This window comes from Lampris incognitus, chromosome 3 (genome assembly GCF_029633865.1).
Source record: "Lampris incognitus isolate fLamInc1 chromosome 3, fLamInc1.hap2, whole genome shotgun sequence".
In the NCBI taxonomy this organism is placed as follows: domain Eukaryota; kingdom Metazoa; phylum Chordata; class Actinopteri; order Lampriformes; family Lampridae; genus Lampris; species Lampris incognitus.
This window is the reverse complement of record NC_079213.1, coordinates 101,135,477-101,159,686: the sequence shown is the minus strand read 5'-3', so window position 1 is coordinate 101,159,686 and position 24,210 is coordinate 101,135,477. Positions and strand designations below refer to the sequence as shown.

At 44.4% G+C, this 24,210-nt stretch overlaps 1 protein-coding gene across 1 annotated transcript in view; it reads left to right on the top strand.

Moving 5' to 3' along the window:
• The first annotated feature begins 5,397 nt into the window (after positions 1 to 5,397).
• The window catches only part of vtg3 (vitellogenin 3, phosvitinless), a 30,965-nt gene continuing 12,152 nt past the window's right edge, over positions 5,398 to 24,210 (top strand). Inside the window, exons 1-16 of the mRNA XM_056275933.1 lie at positions 5,398 to 5,437; positions 5,999 to 6,019; positions 6,135 to 6,293; positions 8,257 to 8,501; positions 8,631 to 8,792; positions 10,231 to 10,379; positions 10,461 to 10,611; positions 13,370 to 13,527; positions 14,550 to 14,715; positions 14,896 to 15,021; positions 15,770 to 15,988; positions 16,862 to 17,079; positions 22,783 to 22,880; positions 22,966 to 23,090; positions 23,602 to 23,703; positions 23,943 to 24,062. Of these exons, the coding sequence (XP_056131908.1) occupies positions 5,398 to 5,437; positions 5,999 to 6,019; positions 6,135 to 6,293; positions 8,257 to 8,501; positions 8,631 to 8,792; positions 10,231 to 10,379; positions 10,461 to 10,611; positions 13,370 to 13,527; positions 14,550 to 14,715; positions 14,896 to 15,021; positions 15,770 to 15,988; positions 16,862 to 17,079; positions 22,783 to 22,880; positions 22,966 to 23,090; positions 23,602 to 23,703; positions 23,943 to 24,062 (2,259 nt within the window). The remainder of the gene's footprint in view (positions 5,438 to 5,998; positions 6,020 to 6,134; positions 6,294 to 8,256; positions 8,502 to 8,630; positions 8,793 to 10,230; positions 10,380 to 10,460; positions 10,612 to 13,369; positions 13,528 to 14,549; positions 14,716 to 14,895; positions 15,022 to 15,769; positions 15,989 to 16,861; positions 17,080 to 22,782; positions 22,881 to 22,965; positions 23,091 to 23,601; positions 23,704 to 23,942; positions 24,063 to 24,210) is intronic.

Sequence of the window (24,210 nt, the reverse complement as noted above, 5' to 3'; positions counted from 1 at the left end):
CTCGCCTTGAAATGGGCCATCTGTGAGAAATTCCATGATTACCTCTATGGAACAGAATTTCAGGTTTTAACAGACAATAACCCCCTAACTTATGTGTTGACCACAGCAAAGCTTGATGCAGCAGGACATCGCTGGTTAGCCGCTCTGTCAACCTACAGATTCACCATAAAGTATAGGGCTGGGATCAGCAATCAAGATGCCGATGGGTTGTCCAGAAGACCCCAGAGTCCGTCAGAAGAAGATGAGGAGTTCAAGCAGGAGAAAGCGAGGATAGAAGAGCTGAAGCAAAGGGTTTTGGATGGAGAAAGCAAAACTGTTTCTGGTGACATGCTGTCTGCTTTATGTCAACGCCACTCTGTGACCACTTTGGCTGACTATTTGCAGCCAGAACTCCCCATTCTTGCTGAATCCTTAGCTTTAGATGCTTCTGCCATCCCTGATGACTTTGTGTTCTCTGGACAAGGCACCCTCCCTGGAATGACTCACAATGACTGGTATCAGTCTCAAAGACAGGATCCATCTATCAGACGTGTGATCAGTTTCATTCAAGGAAACCGAAAACCCACTTTTCAAGAGATGTCCTCTGAACTGTCAGAAGTCAAGCTGCTCCTTAGAGAATGGAATAGACTAGAGCTTATAGATGGAGTACTGTTCAGGAAATGTCTTGATCATGGGAATCAGATCTATCAGCTGGTGCTGCCTAGTAGCCACAGAGAAAGAGCATTGCAAGGCCTTCATGATGAAGTCGGTCATCTTGGCGCTCAGCGTGTCCTTCATCTTGTTCGTTCCAGATTTTTCTGGCCAAAGATGTTTCAGTCTGTTGAACAGAAGTGTAGGACTTGTGAAAGATGCGTAAGGCGGAAAGCCAATTCCCAGCATGCTGCTCATATGGAGAATATACAAACCAGTTATCCCCTTGAACTGGTGTGTATGGATTACCTCTGTATTGAGCCTGATAGTAAGGACACTAGAAACATCCTCGTCATCACGGATCACTTCACCAAGTTTGCCGTTGCCATCCCCACGAAAGACCAAAAGGCGAATACGGTTGCCAAAACACTGTGGGAAAACTTCATTGTACAGTATGGTTTTCCAAGTCGCCTTCTCAGTGACCAGGGGAGAGATTTTGAATCCCACACCATCAAGGAGTTGTGCTGTCTGATTGGAACCGAAAAGATCAGAACCACGCCATACCATCCACGTGGAAACCCTGTCGAGAGATTTAACAGGACCCTTCTCAGCATGCTCGGGACACTAGAAGACAAGGATAAATATCATTGGAGGGACTTTGTCAAACCGCTAGTCCATGCATACAATTGCACGAAAAATGACACCACAGGCTACTCTCCATATGAATTGTTGTTTGGTAGACAGCCAAGACTACCCATTGATCTGGTTCTAGGCCTTACACCAGACCAAATTGGATTCAAGTCGCATTCAGAGTATGTTAAACATCTTCGACAGCGCCTCCAAGACAGCTATGCACTTGCTTCTGAAAGCTCGTAAGAAGATGGGAGAGAAGAATAAAGCCAGGTTTGATAAAAAGATCAGAGCCGCAGAACTTGTTACCGGAGATAGAGTCCTGGTGAAGAATGTCAATTTAAGAGGAAAACATAAACTTGCGGACAGATGGGAAAAGGAAGTCCATACTGTGGTGAAGAGGATGGGAGATGGCCCAGTGTATGTCGTCAAGCAAGAACAGGGTGAAGGTCCACACCATACCCTTCACAGAGACCTTCTTCTGCCCTGCGGCTTTCTACCTGTTACAGATAAAGTCTCAGAACCTGACACAAACTTACCAACAAGGAGGCTGAGACGCAGGGAAACAGTCTCGCAGCAGACCAGGCACGACAATATTGTTGACCCAGATATGCCCAGCAGTGACGAGGATTAGGATTGCTATCCACAGATCTCCACAAGGTTTCCCCAAAGCATTAGGACAACCACACAGGCCACCCCTCTAGCACGTGCCACGGAACTGTTGAACCCAGTCGGGTTGAATCCAAGTCCGTCGGAGTTCTCCCAATCTGATAGTCCACTCCTTAGTGAAGTACCCCATACCCCTGAGTCTGTTCACAATCAGTTACTTGAAAAGAAACCAATTGGGCGTGAGACAGAAGTAGTCACAGATGAATTCTCTCAACCTGTTCAAAGACACTTACCTGAGGGAGACCCCGCATCATCTACTACTGTTGTACCTCAATTTGGACCTATTGAAGGACGTTCACCTGAAAACAACCCACTTGAACCCGAGAGTGCACCGCCCACTGGTGTGACAGGCCAGGCTGACCTGTCTGACGGAAACCCGTCTGAGAGCAAACCGATCAGAAGATCTATCAGAGAAAGACATCCCCCCTGAGAGACTCTGTTATGGTGAACTAGGAAGACCTTTAGTCCTAGCCATGGCCTCATTTTTCGAAAGTTTGGGCAGAAATGTCCCTGATTCTTCTAGAGTGCCCTCTGCAAGACCATACAGTGTTTAGACGCATGCAGAGACTGATGCGGTTTAGAGGGGGAGAATGTAACCCACATGATTACATGTACCCTGTGACGTATGTAAGTTCCACGAGTAGCCTCTAGGAGGCACACGAGCTACAGAGTTTAAACCATGCAAACAACCGTCGACAATAGAGAAGAGAAATACGGATATTTAGAAATACGGACAACTTTGACTATGGATACCTGAATTATTGATATTTAAACTACGGATATTTGAGCTACAGGACATTTGAACTACGACAAAAAAGATCCCTCCCACGAAGCTTCCTAGGTGAGCCGCTAGCCAAAGCTAAAAAGTAAACAGCTTTCTGTGTTCCATGTAATCATAGCCATTTACGTAGGATATCTTGATTTTATCCAAAGACAGATGATCTCCCGTTGAAGGAAGAAGGAAGACTCTTTTCTCTTGTGTTTTGTACGCTGCTGGAATCCTGGTGAGATAAGAGTTTAAAATCTTGAAATCTAAAGACTGACAATTTTCCATTGGTTGCTAAGCTAAGCTAACCCAGCTAAAACGTATATCTATGATCCTTAGCAGTTCCAATATGATTCAGAGCTTTAAAACCAGTCAGGACACCCGGTCCATAGGGTTTATTTGATGTAGGAATGTTAGACATTTTAATATAATAATATGCTTGTTGTTAAAAAAAAAACTGTAAGCTCCAGTTGCCACTAGCCACCGAGCCAACTCGGGCTACATGGCATGCATGGAACCCATAGCAGCCAGCTAGACGTGAATTCACGTTGATAGTGCCGCAGCCTGGCTGCGATGACATTGTTTTTAACTGTTCTTACAGCAATAGGCTGTTGTCATTCAGCCGCATATTAGTTATATGTAGGAAATGATTTAATTCTGAGAATTGACTCTAGATTTGGGTATTTTTATTTTGTTTGTAATTGTTTGATAGAGATTGCAATTAATAAGGAATCTGTACAATTTTGTGCAGACTGGTTTTTTAGTACCCCGAACAACCCCCCTTGCTACACCCTTTTGGAACCCTTGGATACCCCCTTTGGATTGCCCCCATCATCGCCCTGGATTTGGATTCATCATCATCGCCTCTACATTAACTTGCCGCTGTGATTGTGGTAGGATCTGGACATTGCACCTTGCACAGATTGGAAGACTGAATCATTCCCCCTTTTCTTTTCTTTATTATTTTCTTTGAGTGCACTCATACTTTATTTTGGATTATTTTCTTTAATTTGTTAGTGTAGAATATGGCTGCATAAGTAATATATTAGAAGGGTATAAAATAGAATATAGATAGATATAGACAATAAATAGAATATTAGGAAGAACTTTTAAAAAGTATAATAGAGTAAAATATATATATATATATATAACACATCTAATTTAGTATTGATATTGAAATAACTTTACTTTGAACTGTTGAAATAAATTGGTTTTTTTATTGTAAACTATACCCACGAGTGTGTGTGTTGTCTTTGGGGTGAGTACTAGAATCCGGTCTAGAAAAAAACCTACACCAATCTCCACTGAACTTAGACATTAGACTGTAAACTGTCCCTGCGCAAGCATAGGCCCATTCCCCTGTCGTGCAGGTTACACTTTCAAACGGAAAATGCAACTTCTGTCCTCAAAGTTGCAGCGCCGTGATTTGGGAAACTTCCAAAACCTCGCAGCAGAGCTGGAGAAGCAAGGGAGGGCGTGTGCGCAACTTGACAGTGCATGCTACACAGAGCAGATTGAAAATGTCCGGTCAGACTTTGACAAACGGTTTCAAGACTTTGCTTTGCTTGAGCCAATCGCTACATTTATGTGCTACCCATGTGGGGAAGATACAGAGGTGGATTCCCTCGTCTCAAAAATGGCAACACTGTTTCACCTGAACTCGTCTGCAGTGGAGGATGAGATGCTGACAGTACAGGCTGACATTCAGCTTAAGTCCAGGGCGCATGGAGAGTTTTGGAACTTACTTACAGAGGACAAGTACCCAAACATGAGGAAATGTGCAACCTCCTTGACGGCATTATTCGGCTCTACTTATTTGGGTGAGTCAGCCTTTCCTCACATGAAGATTATCAAGTCCAAATACCGTTCCACCATGACAGATGATCATTTGGAGGCCTGCTTGAGGCTGGCTACCAGCAGCTACTGTCCGAACTATGCAACCCTGTCTGACTCCCTCCAGTGCAGGTCATCCTCAGAGTAGAGAGGTAGAGATCACAAATCTATTTACCACAGCTGTAAAGGTTCATGCAGTGATGCAATTTCAACATAGTGTAGTAGCAAATGCTTGCTATGATTATTGCCTTTGTAAGGTTCAATATAAATGCAAATCCATTGCAATACTGTATATGGAAAACAACATGTATATAAATACACACATGGCATATAAATGTTCATATATATGTAAAACATGTATTGAATATTTTCATTATTATTTTTAATATGAGTAGATCATTTTGACCTGGTCATTTTAAAAGTAGCTCACGAGTCAAAAAATTGTGGGCACCCTTGCTCTATACAGTTAGACCCAGTTACATAGGTACTAACACACACACACACACACGCACACACATATATATATATATGTGTGTGTGTGTTTTTGTGTGTATAAAATGACATTTACTGTTCATCGTGAGTACACACATGGACGGGTACTTTATTAAATCCACTATGCAGACGGAACAAAACTGCAGGTTGTTGGCCCTGTACCTACGACAGGGTGGGGTGGGGGGTAAAGTGAAGAAGGGGTTAAATGAGTTTCCATGTTGTCCTTCACACCTCACTCATGTCACTCTGACATGGTGCGTGGTCAGCCTGGCTTGTAACACAGGAGCTGCTAGAACATACCTTTGTCCCCGTGTGTCTGCGGGGGACGGTATATATGGGACATGTCCGAGACGCTGGCTCTCACTCCTGGATCCACCATGCAGGGATTCCTCCTCTGCTGGCTGCTGGCCCTGGCCTGTACGTTTGCATGCCGTCTCTTCACTTTAATTCATGTTTTGATTTGAAAGGAAGGTTTTATGTAAAGAACCTTTATGAGATGAGAATGATTCATATGTCTACATTCACCTTGCAGAACTTCTTATTCTTAATCTCGGCTCTTTATGACCTTCGTTCTCAATTATTCTTGATTAGTTCTATTGGAGGGGCAATGTTAATAAGATTTTTAAGATGATTATTTTAAACTGACACTGTCTATTCATTATCTGCATGGATTTATTTCACAGAAGACGTGTTATTTTTCATTGTGTTGTCTTCGTGTCTGCAGCTGCTGTATGACTTCAGTTCATCTTATTTCTTCTTATCATGTCGTATTTTATCTAAGAACCCAAGCTACTCTGCTAGAAAAGCATTTCGTCGAGTCTGAAGATAAGATGCTTTTTTCATATCCTGAAAACGTGACTTGCCAGAAAGGCGTGATCAAAAACGGCCCCGCAGTAATGTCTTTAAAAATCTAGCCAGTCTTTTGGAAAGTGATTATTACGATGATGGTACTAACTTTCTTCTTTATCACAATATCAGCATGTGAAACTCTAAGTTACGGTAAGTCTGTTTTAAATCTTGTACAAACAAATAAAATGAACTCTCTTTAAAGAATGAAAGAAAAGAAAAAGCCAGTAAATGTTGTTTTTTTTTCTTTCTTTCTTTTTGGTTTCAGAGCCACATCTGGACCCAGCCAAACGCTATGAGTACAGATATGAAGGAATGATGAATTTTGGGCTGGGACTGCCCAACCTGGCGGAGTCTGGCATCAGAATAGCGTGCAAGGTCCAGATCACTGGCATCTCAGATAAGAGATACATGCTTCAGGTAGGAAGTTAAATCACTGGGATGTGTTGTACTCAGGAAAAATTAGTGATTTATTTCAACGAGATAAAATTCCAGCTCAACAACCGAAGTTAATCACAGTCCGATGAAAACATGTTTTTTAACCTTTAATTATCCCGTCATAGGGGTATTACAAGTTCTATAAGAATATATGGGGCGGCACGGTGGCGCAGTGGTTGGCGCGGTTTCCTCACAGCAAGAAGGTCCTGGGTTCGAGCCCCGGGGTAGTCCAAACTTGGGGGTCGTCCTCTGTGTGGAGTTTTCATGGTCTCCCCGTGTCTGCGTGGGTTTCCTCCGGGTGCTCCGGTTTCCTCCCGCAATCCAAAGACATGTAGGTCAGGTGAATCGGCCATACACAATTGTCCCTAGGTGTGTGTGTGTGTGTGTGTCAGCTGGCCCTGTGTGATGGCCTGTTAGCCTGTCTAAGGTGTCTCCCTGCCTGCCGCCCAGTGACTGCTAGGATAGACTCCAGCATCCCCGTGACCCTGAGAGCAGGATAAGCAGTTTGGATAATGGATGGATGGACAATAATATAAAAGAACTCATTTTATTTTTAAATCAACTTTTCATATTTCCAGTAATTTCATTTGCAGGTTTGGTCCCATATTCTAGCTATGAATGTAAGAAGTTTCACAACATTTACAAGCTCACAAAAGAACATCTAGTTTTCTTTCACTATACCTTACAAACCTGCCGGTATGCAATGCACACCTGTGTTATATACCTGTGTAACATAATATATAATATAACTACAATATATAATATAACTACGAACTTCTGTGCAGTCACTGAACATGGCAAGTGGTGCAGCAAAAATTTAGGAGGTTTGCTCAACGGCACTTTATCAGTAGTTTGTTAGGGAAGAGAAAGTGTTCCCAATCCTGACAATTGACCCCAAATACATTTGCAGAACAAAGTTTACTTCAGTACACTTTTAATATACCTCTTTATTTTATTTTATTTTTTTCTCTCCCTTTTTCTCCTCAATTGTACCCAGCCAATTACCCCACTCTTCCGAGCCATCCCGGTCTCTGCTCCACCCCCTCTGCCGATCCGGGAGGGCATACCTCTTTTAAACTAAACATGAGCGAGTGTAGTTTTATTTTGCTTTTGTTGTACTTGTAAAAGGTAGACTTGAGAATAGCACGCTTACATTTTACTTGTAATTTAGAGTTGTTGAATTTGTTTGTTTGTTTTTTTAAGAACAGTTTGTATTTGTAGTAAGTGTGCGAGTCAGCTGAGGGTTTCCATATCAAGCCCAACAGTATACATGTACATTCAGTTCTTTTCAGTAAAACCATGCAGCAATAATAAAGGCATTTTTATCTAAGGGAGAGTGTCTTGGTCCACTCAGGGTTAGGGTTTTTTGATTCTATTGATAATCCCATTACCAAAGAGCACCTTCCCAGCTTTTAATATGAATATTATATTAATATTAAAATGATAAAATAAATTAATAGTATATTATAATATAATAGTAATATAATATATAATATAATGGATGAATTATAATATAATATAATATTTAATATTGTGAGCCTTGGGATCCAGGGGAGTGCTCCATATTCTTCTTCTGTTTCTATTAGGTATACAGGTATACTTTTGGTTAACTTTTACTCTTACAAGTATACTTCTATGAGCTAAAAATTGCACAAATTTAGTCTCAAAGATTAACACAATTGTATAGCTATAACTACATTTTCAGTTTCCCCAATGTTGGTATAATTTTTATACTTAACTATACTTTATAAATATACATATACATTTTTTCCATAAGGGCATCAACAGAAACAACACAAACAAAACTTTTCCTGAGCAGAACATCTCTCATCAATATCATATACATACGTATATGATACCTATACATATACAGCTACAAATACAGGCTTTGCAGTAAGCACAGAGGTGGTGTATTGTGCATTTTATTTATCTTATTTGTTCTAAGGTGTCAGATCTGGCCTATGCGGAGTTTAACGGTTTCCGTGGAGAGGATTCATTTGTGGCCTCACCAAAGCTCAGCAAGCGCATCGCCGACCACCTCGCGAAACCTTTCGCCTTTGAGTTTGCAGGCGGACATGTTGGGGACATCTTTGCTCCTGCTGAAACCCCGAACACCATCGTCAACATCGTGAGGGGCATCCTGGGATTCTTCCAAGTCAGCATCAAGACCACCCAGACAGTGTATGAGCTTGAGGAGGTAGGTGAAAAACAGTCATGATTGACCATGGGTTGTCCCAGTGCTTGGGAATTTTCATTTTTAATGAGAATCTTTAGAGTACCTGGGGAAAAAAACGTGCACCAAATAAAGCTTTATTTTGTCTGGCAGACTGGCATCTATGGATTGTGCCAAAGCAGCTATGCTGTGGAGGAGAACGCCGAAACCAGAGACCTGATCGTCACTCAGATTGTGGATTTCAGCAACTGCCGGGAGAAAGCGGCCATGTACAGAGGAATGGTGACCGCTGTCACAGACAGTCTATCTAAACAGGTCTGTTTATCTCACCTTGACCCGGACATGTCACTGTGGTGTTTTAAAGAGCTACCAAACCCTATAACACTTTTGCTACCATCTAAAGGTGGAAAAACCATCTATAAGTGTTGGGCTGATCTTGGGACCAAGTGATATTAGCATAGCAGGATAAACACAGCTGCAGCTAATAACATTAACAATGGCTCAGTTTGATTTATGTGCCTATGAACCAGCATTTACAACACTATTGAATGTGTCCAAATACTCTGCTACATACTACATTTACAACTACTTTCGGCTGTTCCCGTTAGGGGTTGCCACAGCGGATCACCCGTTTCCATCTCTTCCTGTGCTCTGCATCTTCCTCTGTCACACCAGCCACCTGCATGTCCTCTCTCACCACATCCATAAACCTCCTCTTTGGCCTTCCTCTTTTCCTCTTCCCTGGCAGCTCCGTATTCATCATCCTTCTCCTAATATACCCAGCATCTCTCCTCCACTCATGTCCAAACCATCTCAATCTTGCCTCTCTTGCTTTGTCTCCAAACCGTCCAACCTGAGCTGTCCCTCTAATATAATCATTCCTAATCCTGTCCTCCTTCGCACTGCCAATGAAAATCTTAGCATCTTCAACTCTGCCACCTCCAGCTCTGCCTCCTGTTGTTTTGTCAGTGTCACTGTCTCCAAACCATATAACATAGCTGGTCTCACAGCCATCGTGCAAACCTTCCCTTTAACTCTTGCTGGTACCCTTCTGTCACAAATCACTCCTGACACTCTTCTCCACCCACCTACTACATACATGCTACATACTACATACTGATAGAATATACTATATGCTAACAATACGACATACTATTTAGTACTTGCTATCCATTAAAACATGTTTAGTATGGCTTGTACATCTATTATACTATCCTCAGTCAGTCAGCAGAAGTGAAGGCAGGTGGATACAGCTTGCGCAACCAGTACCACCATGGCAACCATGCAAAATCACAATTTACTTCAGGAATTGTGTCCAGCTGATTCATATTAGATATTTCAGGGAAAATGGTATACATTCTGGGGTTTTTAGTATACTGTATTTTCCATACTACCAACATTTGAATGTAGTATACTAAATATGGGTACCATGGCCATAGTGGGGGTATTACGATACAGTGCTGGGTCAATGTCACACCTAAATGAAACGGGCCCATCATTATTTCATTATCATCATTATCATTTATTGTCATATATTTATATACTGTCATTTAAAATATATTTATTATCATTATTATCTGCATATGTGTTTATCTGGCTATGCTTAAATCACTTGGTCCCAAGATCAACCTAGCACTTAAAGTGTGTAAAGACTGTTTTTACCTTTCGATAGTGGCAAACTCTCAAAAATGCTATGGGTCTGAGATGAGTCGATGATCTTTTTGTTTTTTGTTTTTTGTGGCCTTCACTCCAGCGAGGTGAGTCACTGCTCACGACCGTGAAGTATGTGTACACGGTAAAACCGACAGCGGCAGGAGGGCAGATCACCAAGGCACACGCCACAGAGCAACAGCACTTCAGCCCCTTCAATGTGAAGGGGGGCAACTTCAAGATGCAAGCCACGTAAGATGACAAACTGTCAGCACACTTATCCTCAGTACTTGTACAAATTGGCTGCTGTATGGCACGTTTTCTCTCCTGCAGGAAGGACTTGGTGCTGCTCAGCGTGACTGACATCAATGGAGTCCCCTCTGTCGGTCCTTTGGAGAACAAGGGCAGCTTGGTCTACAAGTTTGCCAGTGAGGAGGCCATTATCCCCATTGTGATGGAAAACCTGCAGGACCCTGTGCCCAAGGTAAACTTATCCCATTTAGTCTTCTTGAGCAATGAATTAGCAATATGATTGTGTTCATTTGACATAGGGATGCAAAGTGGATGTCATCTCTAAACCCGCCCACGTGGGCAAGCAATCGAGGCTAAATGTCAAACCCCATAGTAAAAACGCTGGAGCTTGCAGTCAGACCCACCCCCCTTTTTTTCCCAATTACCATTTGGCCAATTACCCTACTCTCCCGAGCCGTCCCAGTCGCTGCTCCAGCCCCTCTGCCGATCCGGGGAGGGCTGCAGACTACGACATGTCTCCTCCCATACATGTGGAGTCGTCAGCCGCTTCTTTTCACCTGACAGTGAGGAGTTTCGCCAGGGGGACGTAGCATGTTGGAGGATCACGCTATTTCCCCCAGTACCCCCCTCCCCAAACAGGCACCCTGACTGGCCAGAGGAGGCACTAATGCACTGGCCAGGGCACATACCCACATCCGGCTTCCCACTCGCAGACACGGCCCATTGTGTCTGTAGGGACGCCCGACCCAAGCCGGAGGTAATACGTGGATTCAAATCGGCAATCCCCATGTTGGTAGGCAACGGAATAGACGGCTATGCTACCTGGACACCCACTAAACTCAAAATTTACCAGCGATGAAGAAACATGAAAGAAATGATAAATATGGCAATGGGCAATAAATGAAGACAAAAGGCAGCTGTGCGCTTTTAAAAGCGATTTAATTTTATCAAGTGTTTTTAAGTCATTCAAATAAATTTAACTTAAGTTTTAGTCAAAGTTTCTTAATAATAGTGGATTGAGCCAAAGTTTTTTTTTAAATCTCCCCCCCAAATAACTGTGATAGCGAACGGTCCTTTAAACAGCTCCTTAAGATGGTCTGCTATTTTAGGAATAACAGCGTCTTCTCGGTAGAGCAGCAGACAGATTTCTCGTTTCAGAACAAAACTTAATCTCTGTAAAAGCAATTGTTTCCTTTTTTAAATGGACAATTTAAAGAATGGGCGGCACGGTGGCGCAGTGGTTAGCATGGTCGCCTCACAGCAAGAAGGTCCTGGGTTCGAACCCCGGGGTAGTCCAACCTTAGGGATCATCCTCTGTGTGGAGTTTGCATGTTCTCCCTGTGTCTGCATGGGTTTCCTCCGGGTGCTCCGGTTTCCTCCCACAGTCCAGAAACATGTAGGTCAGGTGATTCGGCCATACTAAATTGTCCCTAGATGTGTGTGTGTGTATGTGTGTGTGTGTCAGCCCCGTGATGGACTGGCGACCTGTCCAGGGTGTCTCCTCACCTGCCGCCCAGTGACTGCTGGGATAGGCTACAGCATCCCTGCGACCCTGAGAGCAGGATAAGCGGTTTGGATAATGGATGGAATTTAGAGCGTTAAACACTGGAAAAATTGAGTAGGTTTTTTTTTCTCCATTGCTTCAAGGTCTAAAGCAATGATGCAGCAATGGCTGAAATGTGAGAACAGCAGTGAACTGACAAACATGTTAGCCCGAGGAAACATATATAATGTATGAGATCCATATCCACTTGATAAGTCAGCCTTGAGGTGCTCCATACACCATCAGTAACATAGATGAGGCACATATATGTGTATGGAGAATATTTTTCCAGTTACATAAGAACCACTTTAGGGCAGCCAAGTGATTTAGACCATTGACCTGTTTATCAGTTTAGCACGAGAACGACCGGGATTTCACACCTACCTAAAACGACCATGGGCGGTCAAAATGACCACCGGTTTTTAAACTCTGTATTCTGTCAAGATAAATACCCAGTTGAGATATGAATGCATTGCATATGTTGGTATGTCTGTTAGGAAATGACTGACACTAAAATTAACATTTTAACAACTATAATACTATTTTAAACAATTTAAACTTCAGAGAGACATGGTCGAACTTGAATAGCAAAATTGAAAAAGTGAAAATATTACCTGAAAAACAAAACGGAAAACACATATTGCTAATCTAACAAACGTAACAAGACCTATAAAACGTGAAATGTGAAAAAAGAACTGAAAATAAATATTGAACCAGTCCCAAACAACGACTGGAACTTAAAAACTACTAGAACGACCGTAGGCGGTCACTTTGACCGCCACGGTTTTTAAACTCTATATTCTGTCAAGATAAATACCCAATTGAGATATTAATGCATTACATATGTCAGTATGTCTGTTAAGAAACTGACACCAAAATTAACATTTTAACAATTTTTAATACTATTTTTAAACAATTTAAAATGGCCGCTGTCCAATGCCTGTAAATACTGCAACGCCTCGATGGTAGTCATGGTGTAACAGCGTCTGTAATCAGACATGTTGGCAATAATCAAAATTCAAGTTTAGATTATTACTCTGCACTGGAGAATGCTAGTGTGTTTCTAGGACAGAGTAATGAACTTCACGAAGGAAATGATGCGACCAAAACACGTCGTAAATAGTGACATGACGCGCACAATCACGCACAAATTACGAGTGGTCATGGTCATTTTAAGTAGATCTTATCATAACATTTTTTTGTGCAATTGATCTAAAACTGATTTTAATGCAAATATATGCAATTTTAGCAGAATTCAGGGAGCGGCAGGTCCGTATCTTTTTTTTTGCCGCAAAGTTATTAAACTTTGAAAATCCAAAATGGTCATAATGCCCGTCTTGGTCATTCTAGTGTTAACCAGAACCGAGCCGGGCCGGGCAGAGACCCTCACTGGAAGCAGGATTGGTGATAAACAGAAGCTTCGGTAACATTTTACTTCTCTCCTCAGATTATTGAACTCATCAAGCGTTTGGCCGAAGCGAATATCTACCGGCTTGACAGCGCAACAACGGAGGACTTGATGAAAGTGTACCAGCTGCTCCGTGCCACCCCATTTGAAGGCCTGGAGGAGATGTGGAAGCAGTTTGCAGGAAACCCAGAACACAGGCGAGTATTCAGTTGTCATTTTAAAAGAAAGAAAAAAATGAATACATAAATGAATTCCCTTGCTCCTTTTGGTTCACAAAGAATAATGAATTAATAAAATACATAATTTGGGCGTCCGTCCGGGGAGCGTGGCAGTCTATTCCGTTGCCTACCAGCACGGGGATCACCAGTTCGACTCCCTGTGTTACCTCCGGTCGGGCATCCCTACAGACACAATTGGCCGTGTCTGCGGGTGGGAAGCCGGATGTGGGTATGTGTCCTGGTCGCTGCACTAGCGCCTCCTCTGGTCGGTCAGGGTGCCTGATCGGGGGGGAGGGGGAACTGGGGGGAATAGCGTGATCCTCCCATGCACTATGTACCCCTGGTGAAACTCCTCACTGTCAGGTGAAAAGAAGCGGCTGGTGACTCCACACGTATCGGAGGAGGCATGTGATAGTTTGCAGCCCTCCTCAGATCGGCATAGGGGGTGGTGGATCAGCGACCGGGATGGCTCGGAAGAGTGGGGTAATTGGCCAGATACAAGTGGGGAGAAAAAGAGGGAAAAATCAAAAAAAGACAAAGAAAAATCCAGGTAAGAAAATCACAGAAAGTTGAATCAGTTCATCTGGACACAACGTTTATTGAGAGAAATGTTTCATCACTCATCTAAGTCAGACTGATGAAGGTCACCTAGATGAGTGATGAAACGTTTCCTCCACTAAACGTTGTGTCAAGATGAACTGGTTCAACTTCCTGTGACTACGTACTTATAAATGTAAGCGGTAATGTGACAAATGTAACAGCAGCAACGACATGATTGACTAGAACACGATGTGGCTTGCTTTTTCTGCTCATGCCAGCCATGTGCTTTAGTTTTGTCTTCACATTACATCATAGTGCCCATGTATCTCAATATTTAAATATTTCTGTTTTGGCTTTTTTGGACAAAAAAAGATCATTTGACTCAACTTCATCAGATGTCAGTGAGTGAGAAGACTGTTTCTGTTAGATCTAATTTAAGATTTATCCCTTGTGGTTGACAGACGATGGTTTTTGAACACGATCGTCGAAATAAACGATGCCAGAATCCTCAAGTTTCTGGAACTGAGGTTCAAAGCTGAGGACGTGTCTTCCTCTGAAGCTCTTCAAACACTTCTGTTGTCGTTCGAACATCTCTCGCCCATTCCTGAGCTGGTGGAGATGGCTAAAGTGAGCTCGCACTACAAAAGAAGTATTAGCCTGTAAAGTATGGATGGACACATGCCCCAAACCTTTCTTGTCTTGAATTGTACATAAAGGAAGTAAATGAGAAAATAGTAGAAAATATGTACCATGCAAAATTTAGGAGAAGGTTTCATAAACTGAAATTATTGTCTCCATTTTCCACAGGAGTTCCTGACCATGCCCTTTTGTAAATCCCATATATATCTCTGGCACACAGTGGTGCTTTCCTATGGCTCTCTGGTGTATAAACACTGTGCTTATAACACACCGTGTCCGGTATCTGCAGTTCAGGTAATGAAACAAAATAAGAAACTGTTTGTGTTGAACATTCATGGCCGCTGAATGTAGACTTCATACTTTTCCGACCCTACTGTAAAAGATTGAGTCAGATGCTGAGCTGTGTAAGATAATGCCCCAAGAGATGCTGATATTGAACTGAATGAATGCTCTTGCTGCATTTGAATTTGATGGAAAGCAAGTCCTGAACAAGAACATCAGATGAATGTCTACAATATCGGGCATCCGGGTAGTGTAGCGGTCTATTCCGTTGCCTACCAACATGGGGATTGCCGGTTTAAATCCCCGTGTTACCTCCAGCTTGGTTGGGCGTCCCTACAGACACAATTGGCTGTGTCTGCGGGTGGGAAGCCGGATGTGGGTATGTGTCCTGGTTGCTTCACTAGCGCCTCCTCTGGTCGGTCAGGGCGCCTGTTCGGGGGGGGGGGGGATAGTGTGATCCTCCCATGTGTTATATCCCCCTGGTGAAACTCCTCACTGTCAGGTGAAAATAAGCAACTGGCGACGCCACATATATTGGAGGAGGCATGTGGTAGTCTGCAGCCCTCCCCGGATTGGCAAAGGGGGTGGAGCAATGACCAGGACGTCTCGAAAGAGTGGGGTAATTGGCCAAGTACAATTGGGAAGAAAAACGGTGGAAAAAATACCCCCCCCCCAAATAAAATAAATAAATGCGTACAATATCAACCCAAGCTGAATTGTTTTGTAATACCGGTGTCCATTTGCTCCACATCTATACCAGCCTCTGCTGGACATGGCCGTGGATGCCCTGAGGAGGCGCAGCGACGAAGACATGGTCATCGCCCTGAAAGCCTTGGGGAACGCAGGTCACCCCGCCAGCATTAAAACCATCATGCGTTTCCTCCCCGGAGTGGCTGCCATGCCCGTGGAGCTCCCTGCCCACGTGCTGAGTGCCGCTGTGCAATCCTTGCGGCTCCTTGCTGCCAGAGACCCTCACAGTGTAAGAACATATGGTTGGACCGAGATATGTTTCAAACATGTATATATGCATACATGTACATGTGCAGAGAACTAGATTTACCAATGTCCACGATGTCGTACACACAACATGGCACAAAAGGAGTGTTTATGCATTTTATCTTTATGATGGAAACAACTGCCAGGCTCCTTACAGCTTTGGGAAAATAGATTTCAAATGTAAAATTTCACTTCGATTTTGGAACGGCATTATTTGCCGGCTAGTATGATGCATTTGGTATGAAAAGCTCAATGCTAAGGTTCACAGTTTGAGCCCTGGCATTGACTTCAGCTGGCTGGGCATCGCAGGAAACAAATTGACAAATGCTCCTGCTGTGCTTGTGAGCCGGTGGGGGTAAAGTTGCCTACCATTACATGTAATGACTTTTTCCTGGATGGCTCACCTGGGGATCACATCTATGTTCCCTCTGCCCTGCATAACCCTGGCGTCAACACATACACACAAGCACATAACAAAATCACCGAAGATGATAGAAAAGGCAATAAGAATTGACAACTTAAAAGTTGTAAATCAAAGACTGAAAGTACATAAATTCAAGTGAATAGTTTCTAAATCAGAGGGGAAATCCATTAAGGGAACACAAGGCTGAGGGAGCATAGGGGGCCCGGCACCTGTGGCGCTGTATGTGAATCTGTGGGAAATGGCATGAGCCTCCGCATGCACGTCACCCAGGAGAAACCTGCAGCTAGCAGGTCAGCAGGTGGAAGTCTACACTTTCCTTATTCATACTGTGCAATGGAGCGAACAGAAAGGAAAATTTGCCCCTGGTCAGAGATGGAGGCCAGAGGTCAGAAGGACAGATTAAGAGATCAGTTTTCTACTTCCTGTCTCTAGGTCCGGGACATCACCATGAACCTGTTCATGCAGAAGGAACTCCCCACTGAAATCCGCATACTGGCCTTTATGATCCTGTTTGAGTCCAAACCTCCGATGGTTGTGGTTTCCACTGTGGCCGCTCACCTACTGGAGGAGAAAGACCTCCAGGTCGCCAGTTTTGCCTATTCTTACATAAGAAGCTTTGCCAGATCCAGCACTCCAGACAACCACTTCCTGTGAGTTTGTTCTGCTTTCTGTGAGTTTAATCTGGTTCCTGTGAATTTGGTTGGTTGCCATCCATCATATTTCTAACACGTTAATTCATTTCTACGTCTGCTTTTTACGGAAAGGTCATATCGGTAAATAAGGATGCCCCTTTTTACCTTAGTGCTATTAAGCTTCATCAAATCTGCAGTTGATGAGGCTTAATCTTCATCGATTGGGGATTTTGTTTTCATAGCTAGCTATATCTATCCCTTAGCTGTATCTAAGATAACTGTGTTTTCTAGCACAACTTCTTCATAAATGTACCCAATTTCCCCTCAGGGATGAATAAAGTATTCTGATTTTGATTCTGATGATCCAACTGATAAAAGGGAATAGAAAGCTTTGTCAAAATTGTTTGTTGTGGACATCCGGCTGGCATAGCATTCTGTTCAGTTGCCTGCCAACACGAGGCTCTCTGGTTCGAATCTCCGTGTTACCTCCGGCTTGGTTGGGCGTCCCTACAGACACAATTGGCCGTGTCTGCAGTTGGGAAGCCAGATGTGGGTATGTATCGTGGTCGCTGCACTAGCGCCTCCTCTGGTCGGTCGGGGCGCCTGTTCAGCAGGGAATAGCTTGATCCTCCCATGCCCTACGTCTCCCTGGTGAAACTCCTCACTGTCAGGTGAAAAAAAGCAGCTGGCGACTCCACATGTATCAGAGGAGGCATGTGGTAGTCTGCAGTCCTCCCCGGATTGGCAGAGGGGGTGGAGCAGTGACCGGGATGGCTCGGAAGAGTGGGGTAATTGGCTGGATACAACTGAGGAGGAAAAGGGGGGAAAATCCAAAAAAAAAAGTTTGTTTTATTTCAACTTAGATTATGACTCTCAGAATCTCAGCTGCAAAGTTTCCTATCATCTCCTACAATCCTCTGCACCAATTGTTAAAAGCCATGTTGTAATGTCCGTAGACGCCTTATCTTACTGACATAAGAATAATTCAAGAATGAGCCGACTTCGTAGGTTCTTAACTGTGTAGCTTTTACTAGCGTTCATTCAACATACAACCTTCATAACATGAGCGTCTAACTTCCTGTATACTTCACACGCACTGCACGTACACCCGTGAGTAGGTCAAATTAAACAAGTGACAGGACCTTCAAAATAATAACATCTTTCATTCATTACATCTCCCCCTCTAAGATGATTTTCTAAACAATTCTCTGAACATTTACTGCCAACAATTTTAACTCCAGTTTAGCAACTGCTGACTTTAACCGTAGCTTTATTTGACAAATAAAATAATACCATTTTCTTTCTTTCAGCAACTGTAAAACAGAAAGAGCAAAGACATCAAACATCTTTGATTTACAGTGTCCAACATTTTACTGACAGGCCTGGGGTGTAAGCTTTAAAGAGTCCATAACTCAACTGAAATATTTATATTTTAATTCCAACCTGTATATCACCCCCCTTTTCACAAAAAAAAATAGAAAAATCTCCCACAGTACACAAGTCCATACACCTCACAAATCCAGCCGGATTGCTGGCTTGCTCACTCTGCCAGAGCGAGTAACATGTGGTGTGGAAGTTGGCCTTTCTGCTGCTCGGGACTCATCCGTGTTTCCACTCTCCCCTGGAGTGACATGGTCAGGATCCCTGCTGACAAAGGTGAGTGTTTTGGGTGTGGCCAACAGGTGGCGCCTGTTCCTTCTGTAATGTTCACCTTGAGCGGTCTCCACTATGTAGGATCTGGGAGTGGAGCTCTGACTGTGAACAACTGCTGGCATTGTCCATGTTTTCTGTCCATCAAGTTTGGTGAGTACTGCGTCACCCGAGTTCAGTGGGCGCAGTGTCCGCACGCCGTTCCTGCGGTTGTAGTAGAAAGCCTGCCTCGATTTGGCTGCGGCGTCAGCGGTTTTGATCAGTTCCTCTTTAGGCCAGGCCGGTTTCAGGTTATGCTGCAATGTGGGTAAGGTGGTTCTGATTCTCCTACCCATGAGCAATTCCGCTGGCCTGGCTCCAGTGGAAGAAGAGGGTGTAGCTCTGTATGTCAACAGGGCGAGGAGAGGGTCTTCCTGTCTTAATATGCTTTTGGCTATCTGAACAGCCCTCTCTGCCTGTCCATTACTCTGGGGGTAGTGTGGGCTTGAAGTCACATGGATGAAATCATAATTCTCACTGAACCTCCTCATCTCTTCTGAAACTAGCTGTGGCCCATTATCGCTAACTACATTTTCAGGGATACCAAAACGTGCAAATGTAGCCTTCAGCCTAGCTACAACCTGACTGCTAGTAGTTGTTGGTAGATTTAGGATCTCCAAAAACCTGGAATAATAGTCAGACACTATCAAGTAGTTTTGCTTTTTGTACTCACACAGGTCTATGCCAACTTTCTGCCATGGTCTGGATGGGAGCTCACTTGACATTAAAGGCTCTTTTCTCTGTGTGTTCTTGTGTTCTCTGCAGAATTGACATTGCTGTATCTTTGTTGTAATGTGCTCCGTCATTTTGGGCCACCACACTGACTGGCTAGCTCTCTCTCTGCACTTCACTATCCCCTGGTGCCCGTCGTGTATTCTCTCTAAGATCACCTCCCTCATCTCTGTGGGAATGACGATACGACTGCCTCTGATGACTAAACCATCTACCGCAGATAACTCCCCTCTCACCTGATAAAAGTCTCTGACTGTCTCCGGCACTTTATCGACATACTCAGGCCAGCTGTGTCTGATGAAGCCCAACACTGTCTGGAGCTGCAGATCCCCATCCGTGCTCTGTTTTATCTCCTGCATCCTTTGAGGTGTGGCAGGCACCTGGCACACGATGGCATCGATGTGCGCCGCAACATCATCATGAGAAGCACCATCTCCGTAGCGCTGCTCTGGGCCTCTGGAGAGTGCGTCAGCCACAGTTAACGTTTTGCCTGGTGCGTATTCAGCCACTGCATTGAAACGCATCAGCCTCATTAACAGTCTCTGGCACCTAATGGGCACATTCTCCAAGTCTTTGCTGTTCATGAGAGGCACTAGTGGTTTATGATCGGTGACAAGTCTGAAATTGTCAAGCCCAAACAAGTACTTCTCGAACCTTTCACATGCCCAGACGCTGGCTAAGCACTCTTTCTCGATCTGTGCGTACCTTGTCTCTGCGTCACTCAACCGTCGGGAGCAGTAGGCCACGGGCTTCCAGTGTTCCCCGTGCTGCTGGAGCAGAACGCCCCCCAGCCCGTAGCTGCTGGCATCTGCTGACACCACCGTAGCCTTAGTGACGTCATAAAAGGTGAGTACCGGGGCGGTGGCGAGTGCTGCTTTAAGGTCTTGGAATGCTGTGTTCTGTGCAGGTCCCCACAGCCACTCTGTCGTTGCTTTAAGCAGTCCATAAAGCGGCTGACCTACAGTGGACAGCTCTGGGACGTATTTTGCCAAATAGTTCACCATCCCGAGGAACCTCTTGAGTTCCGTCACGTTCTGGGGCTGAGGAAAGTTCTCTATTCCGGTCACTTTGTCCGGGTCAGGTCTGATGCCTGCCTCATCGACAACGTGACCAAGGAAGCAGACTTGTTTCTGTTTGAACTTGCATTTCGCTTGGTTCAGTTTGAGACCTGCTGTTTCAATGACCCCCAGCGCCTCTGCTAGGCGCCGGTCATGGATTTCCTCAGTCTCTCCATGTATAAGGATGTCATCCATGTACACCTCTGTGCCCTCTAGCCCGGTCAGAGTTTCCGCCATCTTTCTCTGGAAAATCTCTGGAGCACTCGTTATACCAAATGGAAGGCAGCAGAAAGCATACCTCCCAAATGGGGTGATGAAAGTGGTGAGCCCCCTGCTGTCTTCATGCAAGGGGATCTGGTAAAAACCCACTTGCTGCATCCAACGTTGTGAAGAACTTTGACCCTGCGAGCCTTGGCATTATTTCCTCCATAGTGGGCAGCACGTATTTCTCACGTTTCACCGCTCGATTCAGCCTCCTGAGGTCAGTGCAGCAGCGAACCTCTTTCTTGTTCGGTTTCAGCACCGGCACCATAGCGGCGCACCATTCTGTGGGCTGAGTCACTTTTTCAATAATGCCCTCATTTTCCATGCGCTGCAGTTCTTTCTTAACCAGTGGTACAAGTGGCAGCGGTATCCGTCTGGCTGTATGCACCGCGTATGGCTGGGCATCCTGCACCAGAGCTATTTTCACTGGGTCTGTTTTCAGCAGTCCACTTGAACCGAAAACTCCACTGATCTCATTCATCCGCTTCACTAGACCCATCTCCACTGCCTCTGGACGACTCAGCAGACAGCTGCCTCTCCCCTTGATCACATACACTGGAAAGGAGTATTGTTTCTGCTTGTAGTTGGTTGTGGCTTGAAACTGTCCTATGCAGCTGATGTTTCCACCTGGGCTTATGAAGCATGTGTCAGGAGGTCCCAGTTTTATGTTTGGCTTCAGCTTTTTAAATGTCCCTTGGTTGATAACAGTAGCGTCAGCCCCCGTGTCAATTTTAAAGATTATTGGTACATCCCTTATTGTTAAACTAACAGTCCAATCTTCCTGACTGCTCTCTTTGCCAACTTCTCCCAGAAAGTACAGCTGTTTAACCTCTTCAGTGACTTCTCTCACCGCTTTAGAGTGACATACACGCTCCCAATGTCCCTTTTTATGACACTTGTTGCACTTACTGTTCGTTGCAGGACACTTCCGCTCATCAGTGTGCTGCGTCTTGCTGCACCTCCCGCATTCATCTACTTTGTTGGTTGCAGGACTGCTGCCACCATGATGCTGTCCACCCTTTTTCTTTTGGTGTCCGTCCCGCCATCGGACAACATTGACGTTAGCCAGCTGGGCCTCTGGTTGGTTAGCTTGGAGGCTGAGCTGCTTTGTTATTGCCTCCGCCTGGCGCACTTGTTCAATGACTTTCACCAGAGTAAGGTCCGCTGTGAGCTGGAACTGACGGGAGAGCACTTTGTCTTTTATGCCCACTACCAGACGATCTCTGATATGTTGATCCCTCTTGTCCCCAAACTCACAGTGTTCAGACAGCTCATACAATGTCCGGATGTACATCTCCGCTGTTTCTCCTGGCTGCTGGCTACGTTGATAGAAGCACGCCCTCTCATGTATGATGTTACGGCGGGGAATAAAGTAGTCGTCGAACTTTTTCAGTACGATATCATAGTCCACTTTATCACCCTCCGCCGCGAAGTCAAACGAGCTGAATATCTTTTCAGCCTCGCTTCCCATTGCATAAATCAGTGAACTCGCTTGAATCTCCCCGTCGTCTTTATCCAGCTTTGTTGCGAGCCTGAAGCGCGGAAAACCGTTGTTTCCACTCCGGCCATTCAACGGGGCAGTCAAACTTGAATTCACTCGGCGGATTAAACTTCGGCATGACCGCTCGTGTTCAGATACACAGACTATTCTGACACCATGTAATGTCCGTAGACGCCTTGTCTTACTGACATAAGAATAATTCAAGAATGAGCCGACTTCGTAGGTTCTTAACTGTGTATCTTTTACTAGCATTCGTTCAACATACAACCTTCATAACATGAGCGTCTAACTTCCTGTATACGTCACATGCACTGCACGTACACCCGTGAGTAGGTCAAGTTAAACAAGTGACAGGACCTTCAAAATAATAACATCTTTCATTCATTACACATGTCATCACCACAAATGTGCAATATGACTATACAGCATTCAAAATGTTTATCCTCACAATCTTCTTTTTTCTGCTCATTTCCAAAGCTCAACAGCGTGCAATGTAGCAGTAAAAATCCTGGCTCCTAAATTTGGTCGCCTCAGCCTTCACTACAGCAAAGAATTGCATTTGGACTGGTTCAACGGTATGTTTGAATGAACCGTCGAGTATCCAGGCCTGTAAGTTTTTCTCTGGAGTTTTTTAAGGAATTTTTATTTTTTTTATTCTAGATGACTTCCTAATTGGTTCGGACTTAGAAGCCTTCATGCTGAGAAGTGCAACAAGCATGTTCCCTTCAGAGATAACAATGAAAGGGAAATTCTACTTCATTGGTAGAGTTCTGCAGCTGGTGGAGGTACAGCTGAAGTTCACATCATTAACAAGATGGGTTCATGTTTTTTTCTCTATCATGTAGTAATCATGGGTGACACGGTGGTGCAGTGGTTAGCACGGTTGTCTCACAGCAAGAAGGACCAGGGTTTGAGCTCTGGGGTAGTCCAACCTTGGGGGTCATCCTGGGTCGTCCTCTGTGTGGAGTTTGCATGTTCTCCCCATGTCTGCGTGGGTTTCCTCCGGGTGCTCCGGTTTCCTCCCACAGTCCAAAGACATGTAGGTCAGGTGAATTGGCCATACTAAATTGTCCCTAGGTGTGTGTGTGTGTGTGTGTGTGTGTGTGTGTGTGTGTGTGTGTGTGTGTGTTGGCCCTGTGATTGCCTGGCGGCCTGTCCAGGGTGTCTCCCTGCCTGCTGCCCCAATGACTACTGGGATAGGCTCCAGCATCCCTGTGACTCTGAGAGCAGGATAAATTGTTTGGATATTGGATGGATGGATGTGGTTATCATTCACTTTTCCTTTTCATCCTAAAGTTAGGCATCCGTGCTGAAGGAATTAAGGAACTGTTCAGGTCTAGTATTCCAGGATACAAAGGAGATCTAAGTTTCAGTGACTTCATGGCTGTTTTAAGTAAGGTGAGCTCATGGTTGAGATTTTAGTGTGTATCAGGTTTCTTAAAATGTGTACCAACAATTACTGTTTCTTTCATCATTCAAATGACAGATAATGAGTCAACGCTACCTCCTGATTAAAAACTAAGCAAACCTTTTGTTCAAATCTCAATTTAGCTGGGTGGGCTTGGCAGTATTACAGTATCATCATTTAGTCGCAGCATGTTTAGTTTGGTTGAATGATTGACTGATGACATTTTCAGCTCCAAGACTGGGAGACATTGCCCAATGACAGGCCTGTCCTGTCTTTCTACTCACGTGCCTCTGGACAAGAGTGGTTCTTTGCTGACCTGAACAAAGACGTCATTCAGAGCGTCATTAAGGTGGGACAATGGGGGCGTTAAAATGAATCATTATAACAGGGGCGTCCGGGTGGTGTAGCGGACTATTCCATTGCCTACCAACATGTGGATCGCCAGTTCGAATCCCCGTGTTACCTCCTGCTTGGTCGGGCGTCCCTACAGACACAAT